The 25,015-nt window shown below is 42.8% G+C and overlaps 1 protein-coding gene across 3 annotated transcripts in view; it reads right to left on the reverse strand.

Annotated features, from left to right (window-relative positions):
• The window catches only part of LOC132908078 (protein groucho-like), a 162,439-nt gene extending 138,036 nt beyond the window's left edge, over positions 1–24,403 (reverse strand). For 2 of the 3 annotated variants that reach the window (XM_060961720.1, XM_060961711.1), the window contains exon 1: positions 23,480–24,403. In XM_060961720.1, coding sequence (XP_060817703.1) covers positions 23,480–23,542 — 63 coding nt within the window. In that variant the 5' untranslated portion in view covers positions 23,543–24,403. Of the gene's footprint in view, positions 1–11,097; positions 11,185–23,479 lie in introns of those variants that run through there. The other variant, XM_060961730.1, reaches the window with a different exon arrangement.
• Positions 24,404–25,015: the final 612 nt, after the last annotated feature.

The following is a 25,015-nucleotide window of genomic DNA, read 5'->3' on the forward strand; positions in this document are numbered from 1 at the left end:
CTTAACAATCTTTACAATACTTTGTTTCAAAATGTTCATCATTTCTATCGATACGAAAGTGACATCGATAATAAGGTTGAATTTATCGCCTCACCAAGCTCGTTTTAATTCATCACGCGTATTAGTGATGCTTTGATACATCTTTTTTCGTTCAGTTATCCATTTATCCGGATATACAAATTCAATGTACTGCGAATAAGATCGAATGTCATAGAATCGTTCTTTCTTTATCTCCTATTTTTATTACAACTTTCTAATGAATCTTTAAATTATCTGTGTCCACATAACATTTTTTATAACCATAGAACATAGAAACCAAGTTTGCCTTTTAAATCATGGAGCACCCTATGGAGACAGAGACAGAGAGAGAGAGAGTTGATTTAAGAAGGAACGCAAAGAGGAACAGAGCAAAAGCGAGGCAGAAGAGGCGACCCAGAGGCGGAGAGACAAGGAAACAATGCACGCTTCGTCGACGCTGGTGTATCTTATTGATCATTATGATTATTCCCCGAAGCAGACTGTGAATTCACCCCGAGACTACGGGTGCGCGACCGACATTTGCATAAGCAATGCATTTTGATTCGTAGACCCACATTGTGAGCGGAACACGGAATGACATAAATAATGCATGGCGCAATGATCGCACGACCGCCTCTCATGTGTCTCTCTATCGCGGAACGGGAACGATTCTCGCGCTCATAATTCTTTGGTATGCGGGAGCATAGTTTTACCGGTGTTACCTGACTGTACGCGATTCGTTCTACTCTCGTTCCCGATAATGAAGGATTTTATTCACGTATCGATTCTACCGTCGACGATATATATCGCACGTAAACGCGCGTTTCTGCTTTTATTATCACGTTTACGGGCAGCTCGTTGTTGTTTCGTTCCGGAAATATTTCGCGTGGATAAATTGTTTCAACACGATGTTGGTAATTTTTTAACGGTATAATGGAGCATCGATGGCCGGAACTCGAAGCTGCCAGCACGCTCGGAGCCATCGACAAACCCGAGGGCGATGAAATTAATTAAATCCCTGGAATCGAGTAAACTGTAATTCTTGCGAAATTTTCTATATCGTTAATGTTGAAGTGATCGCCACTTCTGAGAAAACTCTACATCTGGTCTTCGGTTTCTCAACCGCCTAAGGTCTTCGAAAGCGCATAGACAAAAGAATGCGTCGAGGAAAGACCATAAGCGGTACACGTCCGACGTTGGTTTCGGCAGTTGTCTTTAGTCTCAGGGTAACGTTGCTAGCGAGAGGATCTGGATCGGCTTACATAGTACCACATATTTTGTAATTTACTATTCACAATATATACACTTTCAATACCTTGCAGTTTGCCCACGCATTTCTTTAATTCCATCCACTGAATAACCTTAACAGTTAACGTTGTAACGACTACGTAAAGCATCCAACTCACGCGACACACCACCTTTGTCATTTAATAAGTAGTTACACGTTACGACGTATCCAGTTAAAACGAACGAAACTCTACTACATCATTGCGGACGAATTATACGGTTTTGATAAGGTACGCGTGAACGTCTCCTCGATAGCAGAATGTTTGATTGTGTTCTTATGGTGATTTTATCAGAGCGTGTTATTCGAATTCGTGATAGTATGACGATAATCGAGTTCCATTAACTCAGACACCTCTTCGAAACTCTGTTTTGCAACGTGTAATGGGGCATTAAGAGAGCGAAACTGGGCTTCTAGATTATTGCTCTGAGAGATGTACGGCGTGATGCAAGAGTATATTCAAGTTATGTACTCGTAAAACGCTGCTCAGATATAATCGTTAATTCGTGTGATTTTGTAGCCTGTTCAAGATCAATGAGCATTCAAGGCCATCGAGGAATAGATCCACCACTAAGGCTTCGGAAGTTCTATCGCTTTGTTATTCGCTTGCTCGATACTACGTTTGTATTGTTAATTAACTGTATTCAAGCCATACGTAATACCAGCCTTTTAGTTCTAAGCAATTTTTTAGAGAACGTAGTCGATCAATTTGTCTTCTGAATGATTCACTTATCTAATTTATTTAATTTTACATTTATGTAATTAAACAAAGGAAAAGCGAGATTGCAACTTACACGGTAACAAACTCAACTATAATTTATGAAAATTCATTTACATATTACCCTTGCCGCAATCTAACAAAGAAAAGAATAAAAAATAATTTCAATCCGTACCCTTGTATAAAAAACAATTTCATTCTATTATTCTCTCGTCTTTTCGTTTGACGTTTTCCATCATCGACGAATCAAGCGATACACGCGTTGTCCCGACACCCGTATCTCCTTGCACGCACTACGCGAAAAGGCAACTTTATCGTCGCTTTCATTGCCTTGGCAATAGCGCAGTATCGGCGGGAGAGAAACGTGCGCGCCCCAAAATCAAAGAGAAACGCCAGCACGTTTGCCTCGACATATCCATACGGTAAATTTCTTTTATTCTCCGGTGGCGGGCTAGCGCAGCCCGTTCGAAGCGATGTGAATCGAGCTGAAAACACCTGACACACTCGGAGAGACGTGCACACATGCACTCGCCGCACACCAGACAGCCCTCTACCACCATCCTCTTCCCATCTTTCTCCCTTTGAATCGGTGTCTCGCTTTGGCTCGCTCGTTCCGGCGAGCACTCGTGCAGATCCGTCGATAAGAGGCGGCCGCGGCAGTTTAACCCGCCGAGCAATTAAGGCGATACGATCGGTGCTCTCGTGAAATAACGTCACACTGCAGAGAGCTGGATACGTGGATAAGTGCTCTGTGTGCTCGTCCGTCCTCTTCTCTCTCTCTACCGCTTCATACCTCCTCGTTTTCGCTCGCGCCTCGTGCCAACCATCGTGTCACGTCTCTCTCTGTTTCTCTCTCTCCGTTCCTCTTTGCCAGCCGTTTCACCGTCCGCGTACGCTTTCTCTACCCGCCCTTTATCTATTATGCTGCGAGTTGCGCGTGTGTATACACAGCACGCGTGCATGCGTCTGTGTTTGCACGTACGCTTTGCATCGCGTTTTCACGTGCGCGCACTACAACAACCTCAAACACCACGACGACGACGACGACAACGGCAACGGCAACGACAACAACAACGAAGCTGCTAGGCGGCGACGACTGCGACGACTACGACGACGACGACGACCAGCTGTGTGTTCTCTGTGTTGCTTGTCGGAACTCTGCCAGTCCGCGCATACCATCGTGTGGCCCGACTTAACTTAATAACACGGCACCCGTGACGCTTATGCACTCGGTGTTGCCCAAGTAAATGCACCGTGGAAACTGCTTGTAAACCCGACACCGACAGCCTTTTTCCTTCCCCCTCCCCGTCGCTCTGGCTAATTAAAGTTAAACACAAATTACTAACGTTTCCGTGACACGGCCCCGTTGCGTGCGCGTGAACCAGGCTTGATTGCCTCGGAAACTGTTAAGTATCGCGGGCCTGTAAATCTCCTTTCAATGATTGAATGGTTTCGTGACCGGTAAAGGAACGCTTGGGGACGCACCGTGTTTTCGAACGAATCGTGCAATCGCTTTCTCTTTAATTTTTGATCGCTTTTTGGATGACTGCCGTCGATATCGATCGTTCTTGCAAGTTTTTTTTGCAGAAAGAGTACGAAGTTTCCTGAGTTGAATCCAATCGATTTGCCATATGAGTACTGTCAGAAGCCAAATCGATCAGCTCCACTTTTTCGTAATTACTTAATTTTATTACGTAAGTACAGGATCGATCGTCGATCGTCGAAAAACAAATGATTTACTTCCACGATAAGTTTACTTTATTGCACGAAGATGACAGAGGCAGGAGAAAATTTTAAGGCGCATTGGAAAAACGCTATTTATAACATCATTTCCTTGTAGGTCTCTTCGATTTATGGAGTTGATCAATGTGGCTTTTGAACGGCTCATATAGTAGCCTTGATGGGAAGGATGTAGCGAGGTTATAAATTAATCGGGCTCGAAAGAACACAAGTTTTGATCAGCGAAACAGAAATTCGAGAAGATTTAAGGGGAGATAAAGCTCTTGAACCTTGTCAGCAGCGTAATATGTTAATTTGAAACTACGCATGTAGTTCTCTTTTTCCAGCTACAGATGTTAATTTTCAGTATATGCATAAGTATTTCCTTTTACTATGTAATATATAATTATCATAGAATAAAAAATGACACAGGTTCAACATAATCGCCCTTTAGGCCCTTTCCAATCTGACAAAGGTGTCTACAAGTATCCAGGAAGCATACGATCCCATCTGCAGTTAGATCGATTAATAAGTTCATTCAACGATATAATCCACCAGCTTACAACATTTTTCCTCCCAAAAGTACATCATAATGTTTCTATTTAGGAGCTTCGTAATTGACTACGCACGGAACGTAAAGCGAACAAGGTTGATGAAGGTAACGTTGTCTGGCAACGAAAAGAAGAAACGAGCAAAAAAAAAAAAAAAGAAGAGAAGTTATACGTCGACGTCGTGATCGTCGAGTGAAAGATAACAGCGAGCAAGCGGAGGAAAGGAAGGGTTTAAAAAAACACGTGGAAGCGGAACGAAGATTAAATGAACAGAAGCCGGAGAGAAGCGGAACAAAGGACCAAAAGCAACGGTTCGTCTACTCCGAGTGGACCAGGTAATTACTGGTCGAATCTCCTCTGTCTTTCCCCACCTCTGACGCCTATCTTTTCCAGCCCCTCGTTCCCGTCTACGCCAACCACCCTTGCGCTTCCAACCCGTAGAGAGTTGCCGCGAAAAAGCAGCACGAGATAAAAGCGCCACGAGAAAACTCCGAGCCGAGCTACGCCAATGGGGCGCGGTACTTTAGCGACACAAAGGAAGCTCAAATATCGGCCAACTGTCGTAGCCCGGTGCCACCCAACCCCTGGAACGACCTCTCTCTTTCACTGTCCGTTTCATACCTTTTCTTGCTTGAAACGAAAGCAGGGGAGAAAAAGAGAGAGACAGAACGTTTCAACAAAAGCATGACGGTACAAAAGCTCTACGATAATAGGAAGCACGGCAAGAACCACCCTGGTAGTTCGGCCACCTAATCTGTTACAGTCATAAACCCCATTTTTGCTCCTCCATCGTCGTCCTTATACGAGCAACCAAAACCAACCTCTGTATTACAGTACATATAACCACCTATACAACCACCTAGAACCACACACGTACGCTATTAGTGGTACGCGAAGTCAAATTTTTCTCGGGATTACGTCTAGCGACCAGTGCGCCAATCATCCCTCTTCAACAAACAGATTATTCCGTGCTTCTCTTAAATTCGAAATCAAGTACATTTTGGAAAATATTTGTAACCCTTGGTAAGGATTGTTATAGCGAGGGCTGAGATTTAAACTTCTGAATGTCAAGTGTTGCAAGTATAAAACTGTAAGAGTAATTTATAATTTTAGAATTGAATCGTATTCGGCGAATGCGCGGATTGAATTTCGCGTTAACTGGCAGACTAAACTTCATAATTCTCAAAATTCTGAATCTTGTCGCGTACGAATTACACGAAAGGCTGAATTATGAACTTAAAAGTATCGTAAAACAAGCAAATTCAAATACTATCAATTGTCGAGAGCCAACCTATCATACCAAGTATCTCATAATTCCGACCAGGCGCAACCTATATAGAACCGCTCATCTACCTGGTTCATGATTCTTCCTCTTCTTCCCATAGACCAAACAGGCATCGACATCGCTCGTTTCATCCTGGTAACCTTTAAGAGCCGACACAATGTTCGAGGCAACTTTGCATAAGGGTTGACTGCGTCAGGGGTGAATATGTTACAATTACTGGCAAACCGAACGAGCCAGAGGGACTTTGAAAAGGCTGGGCTCGCTTCAATCCTCGACACTTACGGACAATGTCACCCTTACCCATTCCCCTGGCCCGATACCGTCCCCATACTATCGCCTTTTTTCTCTCTCTAGAGGGTGCAGGGTGCACGGTCACGTCGAAATGAAATTTCTCGAGCAGGATGGCCACACGGCTCTCACCACCACTTTCTTGCTTGGTTCACGATAATCTCGTTATCCGATATTATAGGGTGGATCCGTGGCCACTCTCCCTCCTTCTCTTTCCGTTCACCCCTACAGGGGTGAGCGCACGAGCAATGAAATTCGAGAAGAATTGTTCCGTGGCGTCTAAATTGCGATTCTAATCGGAGAATGGCACGCGTATGTGCTCAACGATCTGTTTCGACGTGGCCGTAAATGCAGGATTTATGTGAATCACCGGCGGCCACGATTTGTCGAGAGCCAACGAGAGATTACAAAACAACTCTCTTCGCGGAGTCGTTCGACCGTTCAGCGTGGCTGAGTCGTGAATTTAACACCGTTCCCTTGGTTTCCGGCTTCGCATATATATATATACTTACGTATATGTGTAATACACGCGTGCCCCTAGCAAATGTTTCTGCTACATTTCGCAAGCGTTTTGACGCTTCGTTGAAGGGCCATGGATCAGACAATTGCTCGATATTTTGACGCGTCAATTATAATTTTTAAAGCCTTTTTTAAACCAATTGTAACGCTGGTTTGGATTGAATTTATCTAAAATACACGCTGGAATTATGCAGATATTTTAATCGAAAATATTATTTAGAATTACACGTAGGCGAAATTACAATACAAATTGGAGCGAAACAAGATCGAATGTGGAATCTATCAATAGATGACTAACAATTATGATAAATAACTCGTACAATGATCATGAGGAATTTAAAATACATCAAAGAAGAAGAATTCAGAAAAAAAGTTGCAGAATTAATTAGAATATTCGTTGATAGAAAATACGCCAGACGTATCCGAAACAAGGGGAGAAAAACAAAACGAAACGAAATTATATAAGTTTTCCATTCTCGTGGATGGTACGAGGTGAACCGCCTCTAATTGTTTTTCTATGTCCAGACCAGTCGTTAACCTGTTTCTCGGGGCTATGATTGGTACGGGTTGAACGGAACCAGATAAATGTGTAAGCGTGACAAGGAAGATAGGGAGAAAAGTCTTTCGTGTCTCCTGGATGTCGAGCCATTATCGGAGCTATCTCCCGACAACGGTCGACCGAGGGTTTTTAAGAGCGTGGCTGCCTTTATCTGCGAACAAGCTGCAGCTAATGTAGCTACGCGACGAGGTCTCGGCGACCTAACTATGTACTTCCTCCCTTTTTTTTTCTCTCCTCTTTCCCCTTTGCTGTTCTTCTTTTTTATTATTATCTCCGAGTTGACTTCGTAGTCGTTTCGAGACAGCATGAAGTGTTCAAGAAAGGAGTGGAAAGAAAAGGAAAAAAAGAAACGAGATACATCTTGTTACCGTGGCGTGGACAACCAGGGTCCGAGAGTTTAGATTCAACGGAAAGAAGAAACAATGTATCGTGAAAAGATGGCATAAAACTCTAAGATAAATAAAAACAAAATTTCTTTAAACTTTTCAATTCATGAATTTGATTCTGAATCGAGTGGCTCAAATAAAGAATTTTAACTGTCCTTCAAATTTCCTCTGTAAACTACGTGTTCCAAAACTCTTTGGTTCCAAAAACAAAGTGAACATTATCGTTTTCTCAAATATCAACTAATTTGCATCGACATATTAAACTTTAAATTTCTCAAGATTAGAAATATTAAATCGCGTCGTTGCCCCAAAACGTCAACGTATCCACGTCACCTCTTAATCAACCTTTTAATTAATTAAGTTAAGATTATAGATAGAGTCAAAATGAAAAGGAAAAAGAAGACCACGTTTTTTAAACCATCAAGGTACAAATTACAAATATCACGACACATTGTCTACACAAATGGTACGAGTAAACAGAGTCGTGCACAACAGAGAAGATCCGGCCGCATGAGATTCGCTCGACTTCGTTGATGCGTGTATGTGCTTGCATTTCTGCGACGGAGTTCACCGCGCATAGTTCCTGTCTCTCTTCCCGCTCAAACAACTGGGATTCCCCGCGGAACGCGCGTTCTGCCGCTCGAAAAGTCACCAGAGCGTGCGCAGTCTTGTAACGCTGGTAGCGAATACCAATATTCGCTCTAGCGACTACGAAACTGGCTGCGGAATCGTATTGTGCGCGTGCTTGCACAATCTTTCCTGCCTCTGCCGCTGCATACGCATCAGAAATCGCTTCGTACGAATCCTGTACGAGTTACAATCAAAGGGCTATACGTGCGTGTGTGTCTACTGGAAATTATTCGACTGGGAAAATATTCGAGCACTACCTTTTCTTGGTTTTAGCGTGTACGTGTTGAATAATTAAGCTACTCGAATTTTCATCGAATCATATTTATGACAGACTACGGTCGTTCCATTGTATTATCTATATATTCCACTACATTTCGGAATTCTTTATTTTATTTTAGCTTTATTTTTATATTCTTTATTTTAGCTTTTAATTTTGTTTCAGTTCCTAATGCTAAATATCATTTCGATTCTTGATTTGTTGAAACAGCAGTATAAATAAATATCGAAGAAGTTCAAGACTGAAATTATGTCTGAAGGGTTACTATAACTGTAAAATAAACGATATCTTGCTTTTGAGATTGCGATGGAAACTAATTCATTACATTTATCGCTCTTGTGGATAAAATATATCAAATCACGCTTGAGTATTTTATTTATAAAGATGTTGTTGTAGACTTTTAAAGCGACAATTATACATATCCTATCTTAATTTATAAAGGTAATTTTATTTATGATATCGTCAACGAGCTTTAGATTAAAATTATCGATTCGTACGATTGTTTTCACTCTAAAACGGTTGGAACAATCCTTCGACATAATTACACTTGTTTGTGAATGAAGAGAAAATAGGAATTTAAAAACAGGACATTATAAAAAAACGAATAAAGATATGATCGTACACGTGTAAATTATCGGACTTTTCCTTTAAAGATTTACTTCCCAACCGAACGTATTAATCTCCGACGTCTAACAGTTTTTCCACCGTTTCAAAATGAATGATAAATTCAAAGAGCCGATAAATCCCTTGCGCCCACGTCTAATATTAGAACACGTGCTCCGTCTTTATCTAATCTTGACAAACGCGATCCTTTTACATGGCTTTCCGGATTAATCAAAAGCGATACATCAAGTGCAAAGATCGGACTCAATAACACTATCGAATACGTGTTAACACGTAAGAACCCGTACCCTTAGTCGTATAACCTAGGCACGTAGAGAACAGAGAGTGCTATAGGTACACGTATATAACGTTGTTCGCCGGTGAGGAGCGAAAGAAGCATACGGAGCTTCCGAAAAGGAAACGGCGGTGCAAGTAAGACGCTGTAAAGTGCAAGAAGGAAAGGCGAAGAAGCGAGGGAAGGAGACAAGGTAGCCACAGATGGGATCGAGCCGGTAGTATACGGTAGCCCCCATGTATATCATTAACCTCATCCTCGTTTTTCGCCTCCTCCTCGTATACCCTGTTCCATCGCTGCCACCTTCTCCACCTTCGTGTGGCGAGCGTAGGTCTCGACGGCCCGATGAAACAGGAATATCCTGTCTCTCTCCCGCGGCAGTCACGCACCAGCTCGATGTCTCTGTCTTCGAAACGATCTTCCCTCTCGCTTCGATCCCCGTGCCCGTGCGCTATTCTTGTCTCTCTCGCTCCAGTCACCATTCTCATTCGAGCGATTTCACTGCTTCGTTCCTCTACGAAGCTCTCGACTGCTCTCATTCCCGCAACAGTGGAGTACATAATTCTATCCTGCTTCGTCGGCGACGCTCACCGATTTTCCGTCTCAGTTAGCCTGCTGGCTGCTGGTAGCGAGCGAGCCAGCGTGCACAAACGAGTAATTAACTATCTCCGTGTGGGACACGTGTTCCCACCATGCTCTCCCTTCTCTCTCCCCATTCATCGAGCCACGTCCCGGCGCTTTCTCCGTCTCTGGCCAACACGGTGTCTCGTTCGTCACGCTGTCTCACTCTCGGACACGCTGTCCCCGAGCCATTCTGTTTGCACACACGCTCTTATGTTAATTCAGCTTAACGCCCCAAAGCCCTCGAGGGTCGCGGCTCGCTTCCAAAAATTACGACCGATCACGAAGAGGGACCCCCGAGGTGGTCACGGACGACCTCGTGGAAAATAATAGGGACCCCTTCTGTGTTGTTCAGTTAGGGAGGGGGGAAAGGGAGATGCTCAGTGAGGGTCGTTTACGGTTAGGGCTCCCAACGATTGTCGTTGGAATACTTGATGAGTGGTATATAGTATATACCAAGGACTGGATTAGCCAGGCCCTCGGCATTTACGTGTGACCTGACACGACGACCGTAAACAGGAATTTGATAATCCGATAGCGTGAACTACGAGTGGATAACTTCGATCCGGTTGGGCCACATATAGCCAACCACTTCTCGTCTTTCCTAGATTTTTTCAGCATTAACCGAGCTTAAAACAACTCTCTGCAAACTAACAAACAGAATCTCTAATCGCGATCGTACGTTTCTTTTTTCTTTTCTTTTTTTTTTTTTTCCTTTATGCAAAATCCGCTACAACGGTTCGTTGTCTATCTGCGTGAAACGTTTTTCCTCTTTCGTTTTTCTGCTTTGCACGGGAGAAGAACACGTGCTATGCAGATTAGTTCTAGAAACTCGAGCCACTGAAGTGGAACGTGACAATTTATTTTCAACGAGCCGATATAACGATGAATTAACACGAATACGATTCAATTATGCAATGGAAAGCGGCACAGACTTAATCGATATTCAATCGACTGATAAAAGCCGGAGAAACGGGGCTAGAGACAGACGATGATACGTAGAAGCAAAGACGAAGATAGAGGATAAGTTCACGGTGAGGAAGGCTGGTAATATATCCGATTCGTTTGACATCGATGATACGGAACTGTATTGAAAATGAGCTTACCCAAGGCTTCCTGTATTTTATTATACACTAGACGACGAAGGTATTCCGACACCGTGGAAAACTCTCTAAAATATCATTAACACTACAATTAGTCACGAGTATCGTAATTATTATCGTTTACTTTACAAAATTATCCCAAGTTTACGATACGGACAACAGGTCTGCTATTTTTGAAAACTTTTCCATATTGTCACATTATAAAGTTTACAACTCGGATCACGTCTACAACTTAATTACCATTTTAAGCGCTGGACGGATCCGCTTAATAGCAAACAACGTTTCATAAACTACGACGCCAAGAAAAAACTCGGCAATAGACAACAGGACGATGTGACTAATAGGACGTTAAGCTACGCATCCTCGTCCAGATACGCACATGACGCATAACTTGGACGCATGACTTGGACGCACGATTGGACAGACATACGCATTCCCGCCTCATAAGAAACATTGAGGAAAACACATTCCCTAGATTGATCTCTAGAAAATAAACACCATGCGCTTCGAGAATAAGAGACTTACAAATCACAATAATGCTAAGATTTCAAAATTACCATCATACTAATTTTAAATAAAAATTTAACAAAATCGCGATCATACTAGAATTCTTTAATCAACCTTCCACTTTGAGCATTAATATGATCCAAGGTTCGCGACTCACCGGAGAGTTACAATTTAATTGATTGCTAAATAGTGGAGAATGGACAGAATCAATCTGAAGATGTATATAGAAGTAACCAGATACTTACTACAACATGTGTGTTTACTAAAATATTAATATACAACGTGAACGATCGTCTTAAACGTATAATTAATGCTAACGCGAAGTACCACTAAATATTCCAAGGTTTATTAATATTCACTTGATAAATTGAAAAATGCACAAGATTAATGATATTACGAATCCTGTTTTATAAATTTACTTTACAACTTATGTTAGCAAGATATTAGTTTCTTGAGAACCGAATCTTAATCGTGTACTCGTACAATGAAATTTAGATGTAAATGAGAAACGAAGAGAAACTCAAACATCGTGTAATTTCCGTATATAAATATTCGTATTTGTTTCAAACTTTTCCGATATGATCATGATAAGCGCATTATCTTGTACATCATACATTACCCCTTCTATAACGCGTATAATATATTCAGAAAAGATATTTACAAGTATTCAAATACACATTTCCATGAATTACCATATGTTTTCCTATTCGTGACAAACTGCCAGTTTTTCCAGCTCGAGTTTTCCTCGTCATTTTTCTACGATCACAAATGGTAAGATGATTGGTCGAAGACAATGGAAGTGGCGTCGTTCGGTCGCGACCTCTTTTTATATATACTTTGTTCCTTTTGACATTGCCGGTGAAACCAACACTCAAGAGATCGTAAATTAGCTGTTAGACTATTTGTTCCATTGCCTTGAAATAACGATTGTTTCGAAAATTTAATCCGGTATCGTTTAACGGCAAACATTGCAACTTACATAAGCAGACTCCTTGAAGTTAAAAGGCGTTGTGTTTCTTCCAGGTGACTCCTTCCGCTATGGGGAATTCTCGATATACAATATTTATTTTACTTATAACGGGTCATAAAAGATATAACTTAGAAAAAACGAAGCTGGCACCCCGCTGGGGGTAGCCGCCCACATGCTGTATTTATTTTTTATTTTTATTTTTTTTTTCTTCACCAACAAGATATAACACTTTACCAAATGTCCATAAGGACAAATTGTAAAATAACCAAAATAAAAAAAAAAAAAAAACTTATAACGGGGCGCCAGAACAAGCAAACTGGCAGAGATTCAAGGGGATAAGGACTCGAGATCTCGGTCAGGCACGACAAAGACATTTCTAACCCTGCACTTTAATTGCTGTGCCAATTGCACCTTAATGAATTATTGATCAAATAAACGATAAATTTGCAAATGTATCAACGATAAAAATACATAATAACTCTTATCGAGCAGCGTTATAGCGTTATAACGAGAATCAGATTTGAAGTGAATGTAGTTACCAAAAAAAATTGTTCGTAACATGATTCAACGTCAATAAAGTATCAGCAAAGAAAACATTCCCAAAAACCGCAAAAACATCCAGCTACGTTGCAAGCTATATACGAGCTACGCTCAGCCACGAGAATACCTATAGGATTGTTTTTATGATCTCGTTCGTGTGCATATCTGGATAGACTCGTAACAGAAGTAACAGAACAACAATACGAATGTTGTCCAGCGAGTTTCAGGCCAGCCAGTGTCACTGTCCTGCGCCTAAAAGAAACTGATTAGTATCCGTGTGCGCTAGTCGAACGCAAATATTTGGACGTTTCTCTTTTCCTTCGTTCCACGGCCGTCTGTAGACGGTATCCATGACGACGTGGCCTAAGAGATACGTCAGAGTGAACGACGACCGGGAACAGAAGGAGATGGAGAAGGAGCGTGCACCGGGCCCGACGAACGTCCGACAAATATTTGCATAGCGTGGTGGGTTTGCGGAAAACCAGTGTGCCGCCGACCGGATAGACGTATTCGGAAAGAATATCCCTGTGTAGACGCGTATATACACGGTGATCCAGAAAGAACGACTCGAGTAATTTTGAGGTACACAGTAATTGTAAAATCGAGAGAAAGACTTATAGCCGCGTCAATGAGAGATTGAAAATTAATTGATCAAAATATTCCAAATCATGTTTACAAATAAGTTTTACTTTTACTGCGTTCGACTTGGTTTTGAGTTGACACGATTGTCTTAGCTAGGTTATGTATGCGGTATCGTTTTTATGTAGAACACGTACTAAAAGATCAGAAAATTATGGGAAATATTTTGTAATAATTTAAGTCAAACCAATACGTAGAGTTTTACGATACGGAGACAGATAATTATTTGTCAGCATACGTATACAATTTTTAAGTAATGAAAATCGAATCCGCAATGAAAAATGAATTTAAATCTAAGGACGTAAAACAATTTTATAAAATTATGAAAGAAGCTTTAAATAAATACCTATGCTATTTTACTTTACTTTATCTCTTTCAAAGTTAATTTTTGAATTTCTATGCTAATTCAACATTTCCACTTCAGCCACCGTATACGCCTAAATTGCTTCGCTCTTTTTTTTTCAGATCACCCTATGTATGTATATAAGTGAACGAGCAGTGGTTGAAAATTCACGAGAGTGTCGTTCGAGGATATCACTAGAAAAACGTTCAGACCGTTTTCGTGACTGGACGCTATTCGTGGTCTTGAAATGCGGTGCAAGGAAGAAAATCCCTAGAGTATTTCGTTTTAGGTTGTTCGCAGAATCATCGACCATAAAAAGATTTTCACTTGTAGAGAGTTATAGGTGTTATGAGCAAAATCCTGTCAGTGCCACGTTTTAACTACCAGCTTAAGCTGTTTTCTCTTTACTTTTATGTTATGAGTTTAGTCTACGGGTAGAGTTGGCCATATTAGTTTAGAAATATTAGTTTAGAGTATGTTGAATGGTTTACAGAGAGGAAGTTAATTTTAGAATACACAATTGGTGTCGAAATAAGATCCTCTTTTTTTTAAGTATACTTTAATGCATTATGAGAGCAATTTCGGGCAATGAGAGAAAATAGTCTGACCTAATGCCACGCTAATCTTGGGATAATAAAACATAGTAGTACAGCGATAAATGTGAATAAAGTAATATTCATAAGATATAAATACACGGATGGATAAAAAGTGAAAGATACTTGAATAATTTAATATTTTTAATATTACAAAATTTATCTCGAGAAAATGTCCACTCGATCAATCAGAAGAAATACAAAACCTAAATACAGCTAAATCTTTCCGATCAATGAAAATTGCATTCATAATGATTCATAATAATTGATATCGATAATTCCTAAAATGATAAATGTGTTTTCAAATCTCTAAGAAGAATTGTAAAACGTTATCGATAAATTAACCACTGCTTCCGTTTCGAATAACGACTGGCAAATCTAATATGTCGTGTGATAGAAGTCAAAATCACCATTCTGTTCTTAAAAAAAAAAAAAAATAAAATAAAAAAAAAATAGTAAATTTATCGCCATTGTTCAGAGTAGCAGTATCTCATAAATGGTTCGCTTTAAACTTGTATTATTCAGCACTTTGAATTCAGTCTGAAGCGTGTCATGAAACCATAATAGTGATTTTAAAATCCTCGCGATTATTAATCAGAAAAATTCCATTTAGTTCCTCTAATGAATTTGCCAATAGTTGTATAACATTTTACATTCTCATCCATTTATTTCAGATATATTACCTATCAAAACAGATGAAAATATCAGGAATATAAAAATCAGAATATCTAAATAAAATCATAAGAATTTCAACCTGGAATCATTCTCCTCCAAATATACAATTTTATTAAAAATATTGGAGATATCTGATATAACAAACGGTTGTATAATATAATACAGATCAATATCAATATTTGACAATTTTTCAAAACCTGAAAACACCTGCACGATCAATTTTCCTTATGGAATGTAAACAATATATTTGCCCATGAAGCATACAATTCAGCAAATACAACGTTCGGCGACACGATCACTTATACCTCCATTTAATTTGACCAATTTCCTGTCTGATCTTGCTGTCTAATAAATAGAGAAAAAGTATAGCCTACAGAGCCTGATGAATGAGTCACCAAAGTCAATCACCTATTGGAACTCCTTTAGAACCACGTTCCCGAATCGTCCATGAAGGCCGTGGCATTTTTCGTGGCATCGATGCCGGTGCAGGATAATAACCCCCCGCGGTGAGAAATTACAGAGTCCCAAAGCGCCAGGATTAAAGGACGAAAAAGTGTACGGGAGAGCGGTGCGCGATCGTGGATATGCGATCGATATTACAGATCTGTGCGTGCCGCCAGCAGCGATAAGTAATACTATATAGCCGATTGTATGGACTTGCGGAGAGAGAAAGAGAGGCCCGCGAGCAATTTTACACGGGGCAGAAAGGTGCGGGGAGGGTGGAGGGTAGAGGCGAGGAGAGAAATGTCTGCAGTCACGGAAGAGGAGTCATGGAAACGCGAAACGCTCCGGTGTGCGGCAGCGTGATGTAGCAGAGCCAGGGAGCAGCGTACGCAGGCTCAGAGAGGGGGGAACACGACAAACTGCCAAGCCTAATGCCAATTAGTGCCATTCTCCTGTACGAGCAAGTCCGAGGGGACTTGAAGAGGCTTCCTCGGACTTTCTTTTTCCCCCTATCCACCTTCCAGCGAGGTTTACAAAGCGGTTAGGCGTATTTATCGCGCTGTATACATGCAAAACGTGTACACACGTGAACGTTCGCGTGGTGACTATATGTATATTCATGCGCATGTGTATAGCTACGCCACGGTATCCGTCGCTCCTTGCCAAGTGCCTGCACGCATTATTCGTGGCGAACGTGCACGAAATACTTATGCACTCGCACATTTCTCTCGAAATACACATATACAGGCGGCCTTCGTCGGTGATATATACGTGTGTCTATGGATATAGGTGCACGCATACATTCCAGCATAGACAAGTATGCGCACAACGTTTTTTCCCTTTTTTCCTCGAGGATAGTTCGATTTATAAAGCCGTGACTAACGAGCCGTGAAAATCGCGAGCGGTCCTCCGTATCGAATGCGCGATGCCCACCTCCCCCCGGACTTGTTCCCTTTGCTCTCTACATTCTTTTTTGCCAGCCACAGGGGAAGAAGTTATTAGTGACGCGAATCCGGTTAATTGCACGTGTAATCTATCACAAGACCGATTATCGTAGCCATAGATGTTATGAATAATTAAGGCTGAGCTGAAAAGACGTTGCGTGCAACGATGATAAAGCGTTGATGGGTGTAAACACGATTCGAGGAATCGTTAGCCATTACCGGAGGAACGATGGAGAAATTCGTAGTCTCGATCGAAACGCTTGCTTAACGAGTGTTCGAACTGTGCTATTTGAAAGGAATCGCCACTTTGCCAGCCACTTCATCGCGAGGTTAATACTAGAAGCGATTCAGCTTCAGAGACGGAAGATTAAGCGGTGAGGAAACGATCGAGGAATATATACTGGCACGAGATTGCCCGGACCACGTACGAAACGCGGTAGAACTCTCCTTTCGAAGGAGTTAAAAGGAGAAGTGAAAGATGGTGGAGGTAATTCGAGAGTTATTTAAACGAGCACCGAACAGAGAAGAGGGGTCCTGGTGGAAGCGGAGTTCCATTCCACTTGAAAACGCATGCAGACGTAAACACAATCGCTCCGGCACAATGGATTATGTTCCGAACACTCGAGGAACCCTTGTAGCTCGGTTGAAACGGGCAGTGTCTGAGAAAGCTCGACGAGGATAGAACGAACCCCCAGCTTTACCAGTTCACCAGGGCTATCTATAGAGGGCACGGCCGAAAGATAAATAATTGCCTGAAAAGCGTTGCCGGAAGACAAACAGACGGGGCACGAATGTCTCGCCGAAACGCGAAAGAAAAGATCCAACCCTTCTCGTGCGTGTAAGCCATCACTACTGTCATAATGCAAACAAATTTACTCGATGGGAAATATTTATTGACCACGAGATACGACGGGCGTTTACATATTTCCATCTGCCCGCAACGGTATGAGCATTTTGAAATCGCGAGCACTTCGGTCTGCCAGCAAAGCCGGAAGTGTATACTTGTTACGGCGCGCTAGACGGTCAGTGCGACGTACCTTTCGGTCTGACCGCCGACGCCTATCTCTCATCAAACTGACCTGCAGTAACCTAAGGAACCACCATAAACCGAATCTTTTCAACTTACTTTCGATTCATACAAATATTATTCGGTTTATGGATGGTCATTCGAACAGTCATTAGGTTTATTGCACTCTCTTGTTAATTACGGGGAAAGCAGATGTGTCCCGTTAAATGGCGGGTTTTTCCCAAAAAACAGATGTGTCCGTTAAATGGCGGGTTTTTCCCAAGAACAAGGACACCCATGAGCCAAATATGCAGGAGACTTTCTCCTCGCATTATGCGTATTAATATTGGCTAAAAACCAATGGGCATCGCGGATCGTTACCCTCACTATTCTACCTAAAGGTGTGAACAACGAATCCGCGTCCTTAGTTCAGCAAGGGTACACCCACACCGAGCTTTCCTCCTAAACAAGACGAGATGGGTCAGTCACTGTTCTGCAATCAGTTACTCGGTGCTCTTCTACTCCTCAAACAAGCAAGTAGACTGTTCGGCAATCAGTCACTCGGTGCTCTTCTATCAAGAAGACAGTCAAGCAGTCAGTCAAGTCACTGCTCATCATTCAAGCAGACAGTCAAGTCTCTGCTCTTCCATTAAGCAGTCAATCAAGTCACTGCTCATCATTCAAGCAGACAGTCAAGTAAGTCTCTGCTCTTATACAAAGCAGTCAGTCAAGTCACTGCTCATCATTCAAGCAGACAGTCAAGTCTCTGCTCTTATACAAAGCAGTCAGTCAAGTCACTGCTCATCATTCAAGCAGACAGTCAAGTCTCTGCTCTTCCATTAAGCAGTCAATCAAGTCACTGCTCATCATTCAAGCAGACAGTCAAGTAAGTCTCTGCTCTTATACAAAGCAGTCAGTCAAGTCACTGCTCATCATTCAAGCAGACAGTCAAGTCTCTGCTCTTCCATTAAGCAGTCAATCAAGTCACTGCTCATCATTCAAGCAGACAGTCAAGTCTCTGCTCTTATACAAAGCAGTCAGTCAAGTCACTGCTCATCATTCAAGCAGACAGTCAAGTCTCTGCTCTTCCATTAAGCAGTCAATCAAGTCACTGCTCATCATTCAAGCAGACAGTCAAGTAAGTCTCTGCTCTTATACAAAGCAGTCAGTCAAGTCACTGCTCATCATTCAAGCAGACAGTCAAGTCTCTGCTCTTCCATTAAGCAGTCAATCAAGTCACTGCTCATCATTCAAGCAGACAGTCAAGTCTCTGCTCATCAATCGGCAAGTCATTCAAGTACAATTATAGCCACCGAGGCAGTACTTCTATTCACGCGAACGAGACATTCGATTCTTCGCGTCAACATACTTCGGACGGTTCTTGCATTCATTCGGCAAGCTAGTCTAATAATTTCATACGATATCGGGATTCATCGCGTTAACCGATATACATCTCAACATATTTATATATACGTTCCAAGTGTTGTGAAAAGTGGCAAAATAAAGAAAAATAGATAACTGGAGACTACAGTTATTTCAATTAACCACCCCTATTGTCGTAACTGAAATCAGGGGATCGCCCTGCTCGTGGTGTCGATCAGTAGATCGTAACGGGAATTTACGACTCCCGTTGACGCTCCTAACGGAGACTCGTCTCCCCGCGACTGGACGAAAAAACAATACTCTTCACGGTACGTTGTTATCATCGATTCGACTCGGTTGAAGATTTTCATCGCATGTTTCGCAAACTATCGAACGACGGCAAGAAATTTCTATCCCTCGTTACCTTTCCAATTTATAAGACATTTTTCATGGGTTCGTAAATTATGAAACATCGATGTGAGCGGAGGATTCGAATGGTTCTGAAACGGACGAGCGCACGAAAACGATTGTAAAGCAATAAAGAAGAAACGAGCTTTTGCTGTGGGATTTCTCGAGTAGGATGTTCCTTGTTGAAACAGAAGACGGAACTAGAGGGGTGGCAAAGTAACCACGAGGGTCCATAGGTAAAGCACTCTATACAGCTCTTCTCTTCTCCTTTGCGCTCCCAACGGACCAATTTACGGCACCCTGAGGACTCGGGTATTACGCTTCACGCTTGGGGGTTCGTTTCTGGCCATTGTTGCGCCAGTCAGGGGGATTATTTCGGCAGAGACGAGGGATGCTTTCCCAGTTGCAGTTGTTCGTCTCTTTCGCTCGGCTACCCTCGGATTATACGTGCCCCTTCCCAAGCACCTGCAACCAAGCTAAGCTAAACTGTCTCGTCCGATCTACCTTTTTTTCTTTTTCTTTTTTTTTTTTTTTTTCTTTTTCGGAAGTGAGGAAGTAAAGATATAAAAAGAAGCACAAGAGAAGATCCACGGCTATCTTCGCTGATTAATTCGCCTCCGATATCGGAAAGAAAACCATTTAACGTAATAAGCTACTTCAGCCAGAGTTCAGATCTCTGTATTCCCTCTGCCCCTGGGTACGGTCGACTATCGAGAGACCCATTAAAAACTCTTACAAATAGCAATTATAAACGGGAAGCCGGCGATAAAGGGCGTTCGTCCATTTAATTATCTCAGCCTTATTGAAGAGAAAACTAGGCGAGCGTGCACGAGCAAATCAAATCGTTTTATCGGTATCCGTTCCATGAACCTTAACAGTACGATTCCCGTATCGACGAAGAATCGTCTTTTTACGTTCTCTGAAAGTTCTTATCGGAAACGAGCCGTCTGCGTTATTCTTCTTCCACTTCTTCCTCTTCCCTTTTTCTTTTCTCTTTTCACCCTTTGTTTTACTGCACTTCGATACGCTCTCCCCTCTGCCCGATACAACGTTCCCTTTTTATCGACAAGATTTTTACGGTCGTACTAACGCGGTCTCGTGTAGAATAACACGAGAGCGGGCAGCGTAAGTGAATCTCGGGGGCGCCAGTTCAGAGAGTAATGGAACAGACAATATGTCGCGTCACATAGGCGAGAGCCGGAGGGGAAAGAAATACGCGCCCCAGGTGCCGAATAAACGTTATAGGAGAATACAATTTGGCTATACTCCATCGAACCCAGTCAGACACGCTGCTCTTTCGTCGATACAGTAGGTCGCGCGAAACGATTTTTTCCGGTCGTCGCGTTCGTTCAACGTGGGTAATTGTATCAACGAGCAAACGCACAGAGGTATATCGAGTCAACGATAGGATCGAACCACTCTGTGTGCATGCGTGAAAAATGACTGATGAAGTAAAACGAGAAGAAAAAAGAGGAAATAAACAAATACACGGTGAAAGGAGATATAAAGGTAAAGCAATAACACGGCAGCGATGGAACGAGGCAGAAATTAAAACAATCGCTTCCTCCCCTGCTATTCCTCTCTTTCCCCACCGGTGAACAAGAAGCAGCAGCGTGTAATTACCGCGAACGGGAGCACGAGATCGCGATTCCACTCGGTCAGGAAACATATAATGGGAGTATAATGCGTGAAATTTACCGGGCGCATCAGCATAATGGACGACGTGACGCTCAAGATATCACTGTGATTCCATATTTCCGTGCCGACAGCGCAACTCGATTCGCCTCGGCTCGCATGTCCCGGCACGGCGTGCCTCCAACAACGCATTACCATGTGCAGCGTGGCGTCGAACGGCTTCGAAGCTTAAAATCGCTCCGATTATCGTTCCACGCTGCTTACAAAACGTCCCCCTCCCCTCCCCGCCATTTACCAAGTCAAATGTCTTTGTTTGGTCCGCGAAATTCGATCGCATTGTTTGCACGTATTTTATTAGATCGATATTATATTATAGACAGCGAAAACCGAGAGAAAAAATCAAAAACAAATAATAAAAGAAATGAAACAAAAAAAAAAAAAGAAAAAAAGATAGACGTATGATATATTCGATTTCATCGAGTTTACAAAAGTTTTTTCATCTGTACGCGCAGCGAACCGCGTTTACACAAGCGTCGAGGCAAACGGGCCGATTAAACGCATCAATATTTACCAAATCAGGGCCCGTCGCGAGTGTATATCACGGTTTACAGAAGGTTATGTTCGTCTAATACCGTGTATGCACTACTATTTCGTCACCGACGTACGGCTGCCCCTTATTCCGTACGTAAAAGAGCGAAACAACTATATCTTTCATCCTTATTCCTCGCCAACGTCTGTCCCTTTTTGCTTCTTCACGGCACTCGACACAGAGCCACCTTTTTTCCACAACATTGTCACCGCCTTTAGAGGGACATCCTCGACTCTTTTGCCAGTACTGTCTTTTACCTCCCTCCGATCTTCTTTTTTTCTTTGTTCGTTCCCGTTTCATTCTCCGTCTTTCTCTATTCGATGCGTTTCTCGCCCTCTTTTCCCCCCCGCTGTTCACCACGTGCTACAATATCGCCGGGCCGCATCCGGTGTAACGCCTGTTATTAGGGATGGGCCAGATGAAGCTTTCATTATTCTATCCGAGGGGTCCCTTTCCATCCGACAACACACCGTTATAATACAAAGTAATGGCTGATTTTTTTTGCTTTCGCCTCTAATTATTATGATTATCAGTGCCGGGGCAAATATAATGGCAACAGTGAATGATGTAATTTTTTCCTGGCAAACGTACAATATTACGTCCCTGCGTCACCCTAAACGTGAAAATATTGCGTCCACTAGCGCTAATGCGCACGGTCGCACGTTTAATCGCATACAACGACATTTCCGCGCTTCTATCGTCGCGCTGGAATAAATGCAATAAACATATCACACGCCGGTACATTCAACGCGCTTACATGAAGTCACGCTATTCCGTTTTTCATTCCTCGACCGTTTATAATATCCTGTTCATCGACCAGCAAGAATTTCACCGACTAAACTTGCCGTGAAACTATGCTTCCACGGTCTACACGTACATACGCGAGCACAATCTCGTCCGATCTTGTACATCGTTATGGTTATGTACTACGACCGAGACGGTTTAATCGTGGCAGCTATTATAAGCCGAACACGAAATCCATAGAGAGGGGACACGCGAAGAAAAAGGAGTTTCGCATAACTGATTCATGGATCTCCGATTCACGGATCAATAGACTCTCCTCCCCCCTTGCGACGCGATGCGGCGAGACGAAATGGCTTTTACACGGTCCACGGCTAACATCGAATTCGTGACGGGATTTCTGGCCGCGCGCGCAAACACGCTCTCGTCGCGGTCCGATATCTCGAAATCTCGAAACGAGGAGGCAGAGTTACACGTATGTACGCGCGCGATACAGTATATACACTCCCCAAAGGCACGTGTATCCGACACGTACATAACCTATATGGGTAACGTACGCGCGAACCATGATAAATGTGTGCACCGCGACGCACGTGACCGTATCAGTGGCAGCGAACTGAGACGCACGAAGAAACCGCGCACGGATCGGTATTATTATCGCGTGTTCGACCAACGCGGATCAGCCGCCGTTTCTATTTCGATCGAGAGAATGTTTTGACGTGACCACGCCGCTCCCTAGTACACGAGTGTAACAACGACCGCGATCCCGTTCCATAATCGGCTGGCATGCGTTCGCAAAAATTTCAATGCGAGAGAATTCGTAATCCGATCGACGACCGATCGTCGAAAGGTGTTACACTGGTTTCTACGCCACTGAACGTGATCGGAATCGCGCGCAGTACGCGCAGCACAGTACACGTGAAACTCGAACCAAGTGGCTAAGCTATGCGCGGGTTCCCCTTACGAGGTACAAATCGTTTAAACTGCGTAACAAAGGCGTAACGCGACGAGAATTAAGCCTTCGAAAGGTTTCTCTGAATTTTGATACATAAGGAAATAAACTATGATAGTTTAATCCGTTATTTCGTTAACAGAACTTTGTACTGTAAAACGATAACAAAAAACAATGGAAATATGTATATACAAATTATTTCAGGGACATACATACTTAAATAAACAGAAGAAAACGAAGGACGTAGAATCGATGAAACAATTGGTTTACTCACCGGATGCCTAGCAGCAGCGGCGGCAGCCACAGCAGCAGCGTTGATTCCAGCACTGGGATACATGTTTCTTCTATGATTTCCAACTAATATAAAATACAAACACCTTTATATGTGTTTCTAGAACACGTAAGCGATATACTTCATGTCACACATTAACGATAATAAATAACAACAACAACGGTAAACAAAAACACTGATTCAAATCGCCCGCGTGGGCTACGAGAATGAACGAACTTTAGCACGGTTCTGTCCGCGTTTCTGTCGACGCGTTTCTTTCAAGGTCCCCGCCTCGAATACACAATGATGATCCATCGGTGCGTTTCCGCAACTACCGCATTCTTATCGATAACATGTAACTTCACTTTTCCGAACGAAAACTACTCTACTGTCACCACTTATTTCGACCCGCCTTCTACGTTCATCGAGGTTAAACGTGACGATACGAAGAATCCCGTTGGGCACGGAGAACGTGGCGTGCCCTTTATCCGGTCGGTAAAACAGGGCGAGAACTGCGATAAGAATACGCCGAGTAAAGCTTCCTTTTCTTTCAGATTAAACGAAAGAAGAAAAACTGCTCCTCCTTCCTCTCGTATTCACGGCTGCACTTCCTCAATATTGGAACACCATCACACAGAGACACTACACTTTGCTTGTTTACGACTGAAACGGTGGCCCGCCGCCACACTTTGAGGTTAAGTTTACTAACACTAGCACGCACACGTCTATTCCGTTACTGTGCGAGAAAACTCCTCTAGTACCGATACAACAGCGCGTGCGGGAATTAAAAAAAGCCGGGAAGCGCGCCGATCGGACGAAACCGACGTGCAACGTGAAAGCGAAGCACGAAATGTTAAACGCACAGACGGATAACAAGAACAAACCTCTCTGTACAACGGCCTCGGAGCGACTGATGGACGAGCAAGTGGTGGGGATGGTATCCCCTCCAAAGCAATCTTTCCCTTCCCCCACTCTTATAGGCCGTTACTCCACAGTTAAACCCGCCAAGCACCCCCTCGAATGTCTCTCCTCGTTCTCGACGCTCGTATTAACCGGCGCGATAGCTCCTTCACAATTAAGTCGCGTTACGTAAGGGTCTCGAAAAGGCGAGCACGAAAATCACGGCTCGTTAAAACATCGGTACGTCCTTCTTCTCTCTCTCTCTCTCTCTCTCTCTCTCTCTCTCTCTTTCTCGCTCTTTCCCACTCTCATTTCTCGCTCTTTCTTGCTTTTTGCTTCCTGGCACTCTCTATTTCATAGCACCTGTCGTTCCTGTCGTATACTTAATCTGTTTTATCGACCAACGGCGAGGCACGAGGATATGTCTATCGTGATTTTGGCGCGCTGTTGACGCGATGAGTGACCCGGCCATAGCTTTAGGGCCGTTTTAGTTGACCGTAATTAATCGGTTTTCAAATGAACGGTTATATTCGCGTTAAGCATGGCGCAATCGAACAATATACATACATCGATTCTATTATGTACATGATCAACGTGATATGTTTGCTCTGTCCCTCTTCATCACTCCTCTCTTTTCCT

This window comes from Bombus pascuorum, chromosome 1 (genome assembly GCF_905332965.1).
Source record: "Bombus pascuorum chromosome 1, iyBomPasc1.1, whole genome shotgun sequence".
Taxonomy (NCBI): Eukaryota; Metazoa; Arthropoda; class Insecta; order Hymenoptera; family Apidae; genus Bombus; species Bombus pascuorum.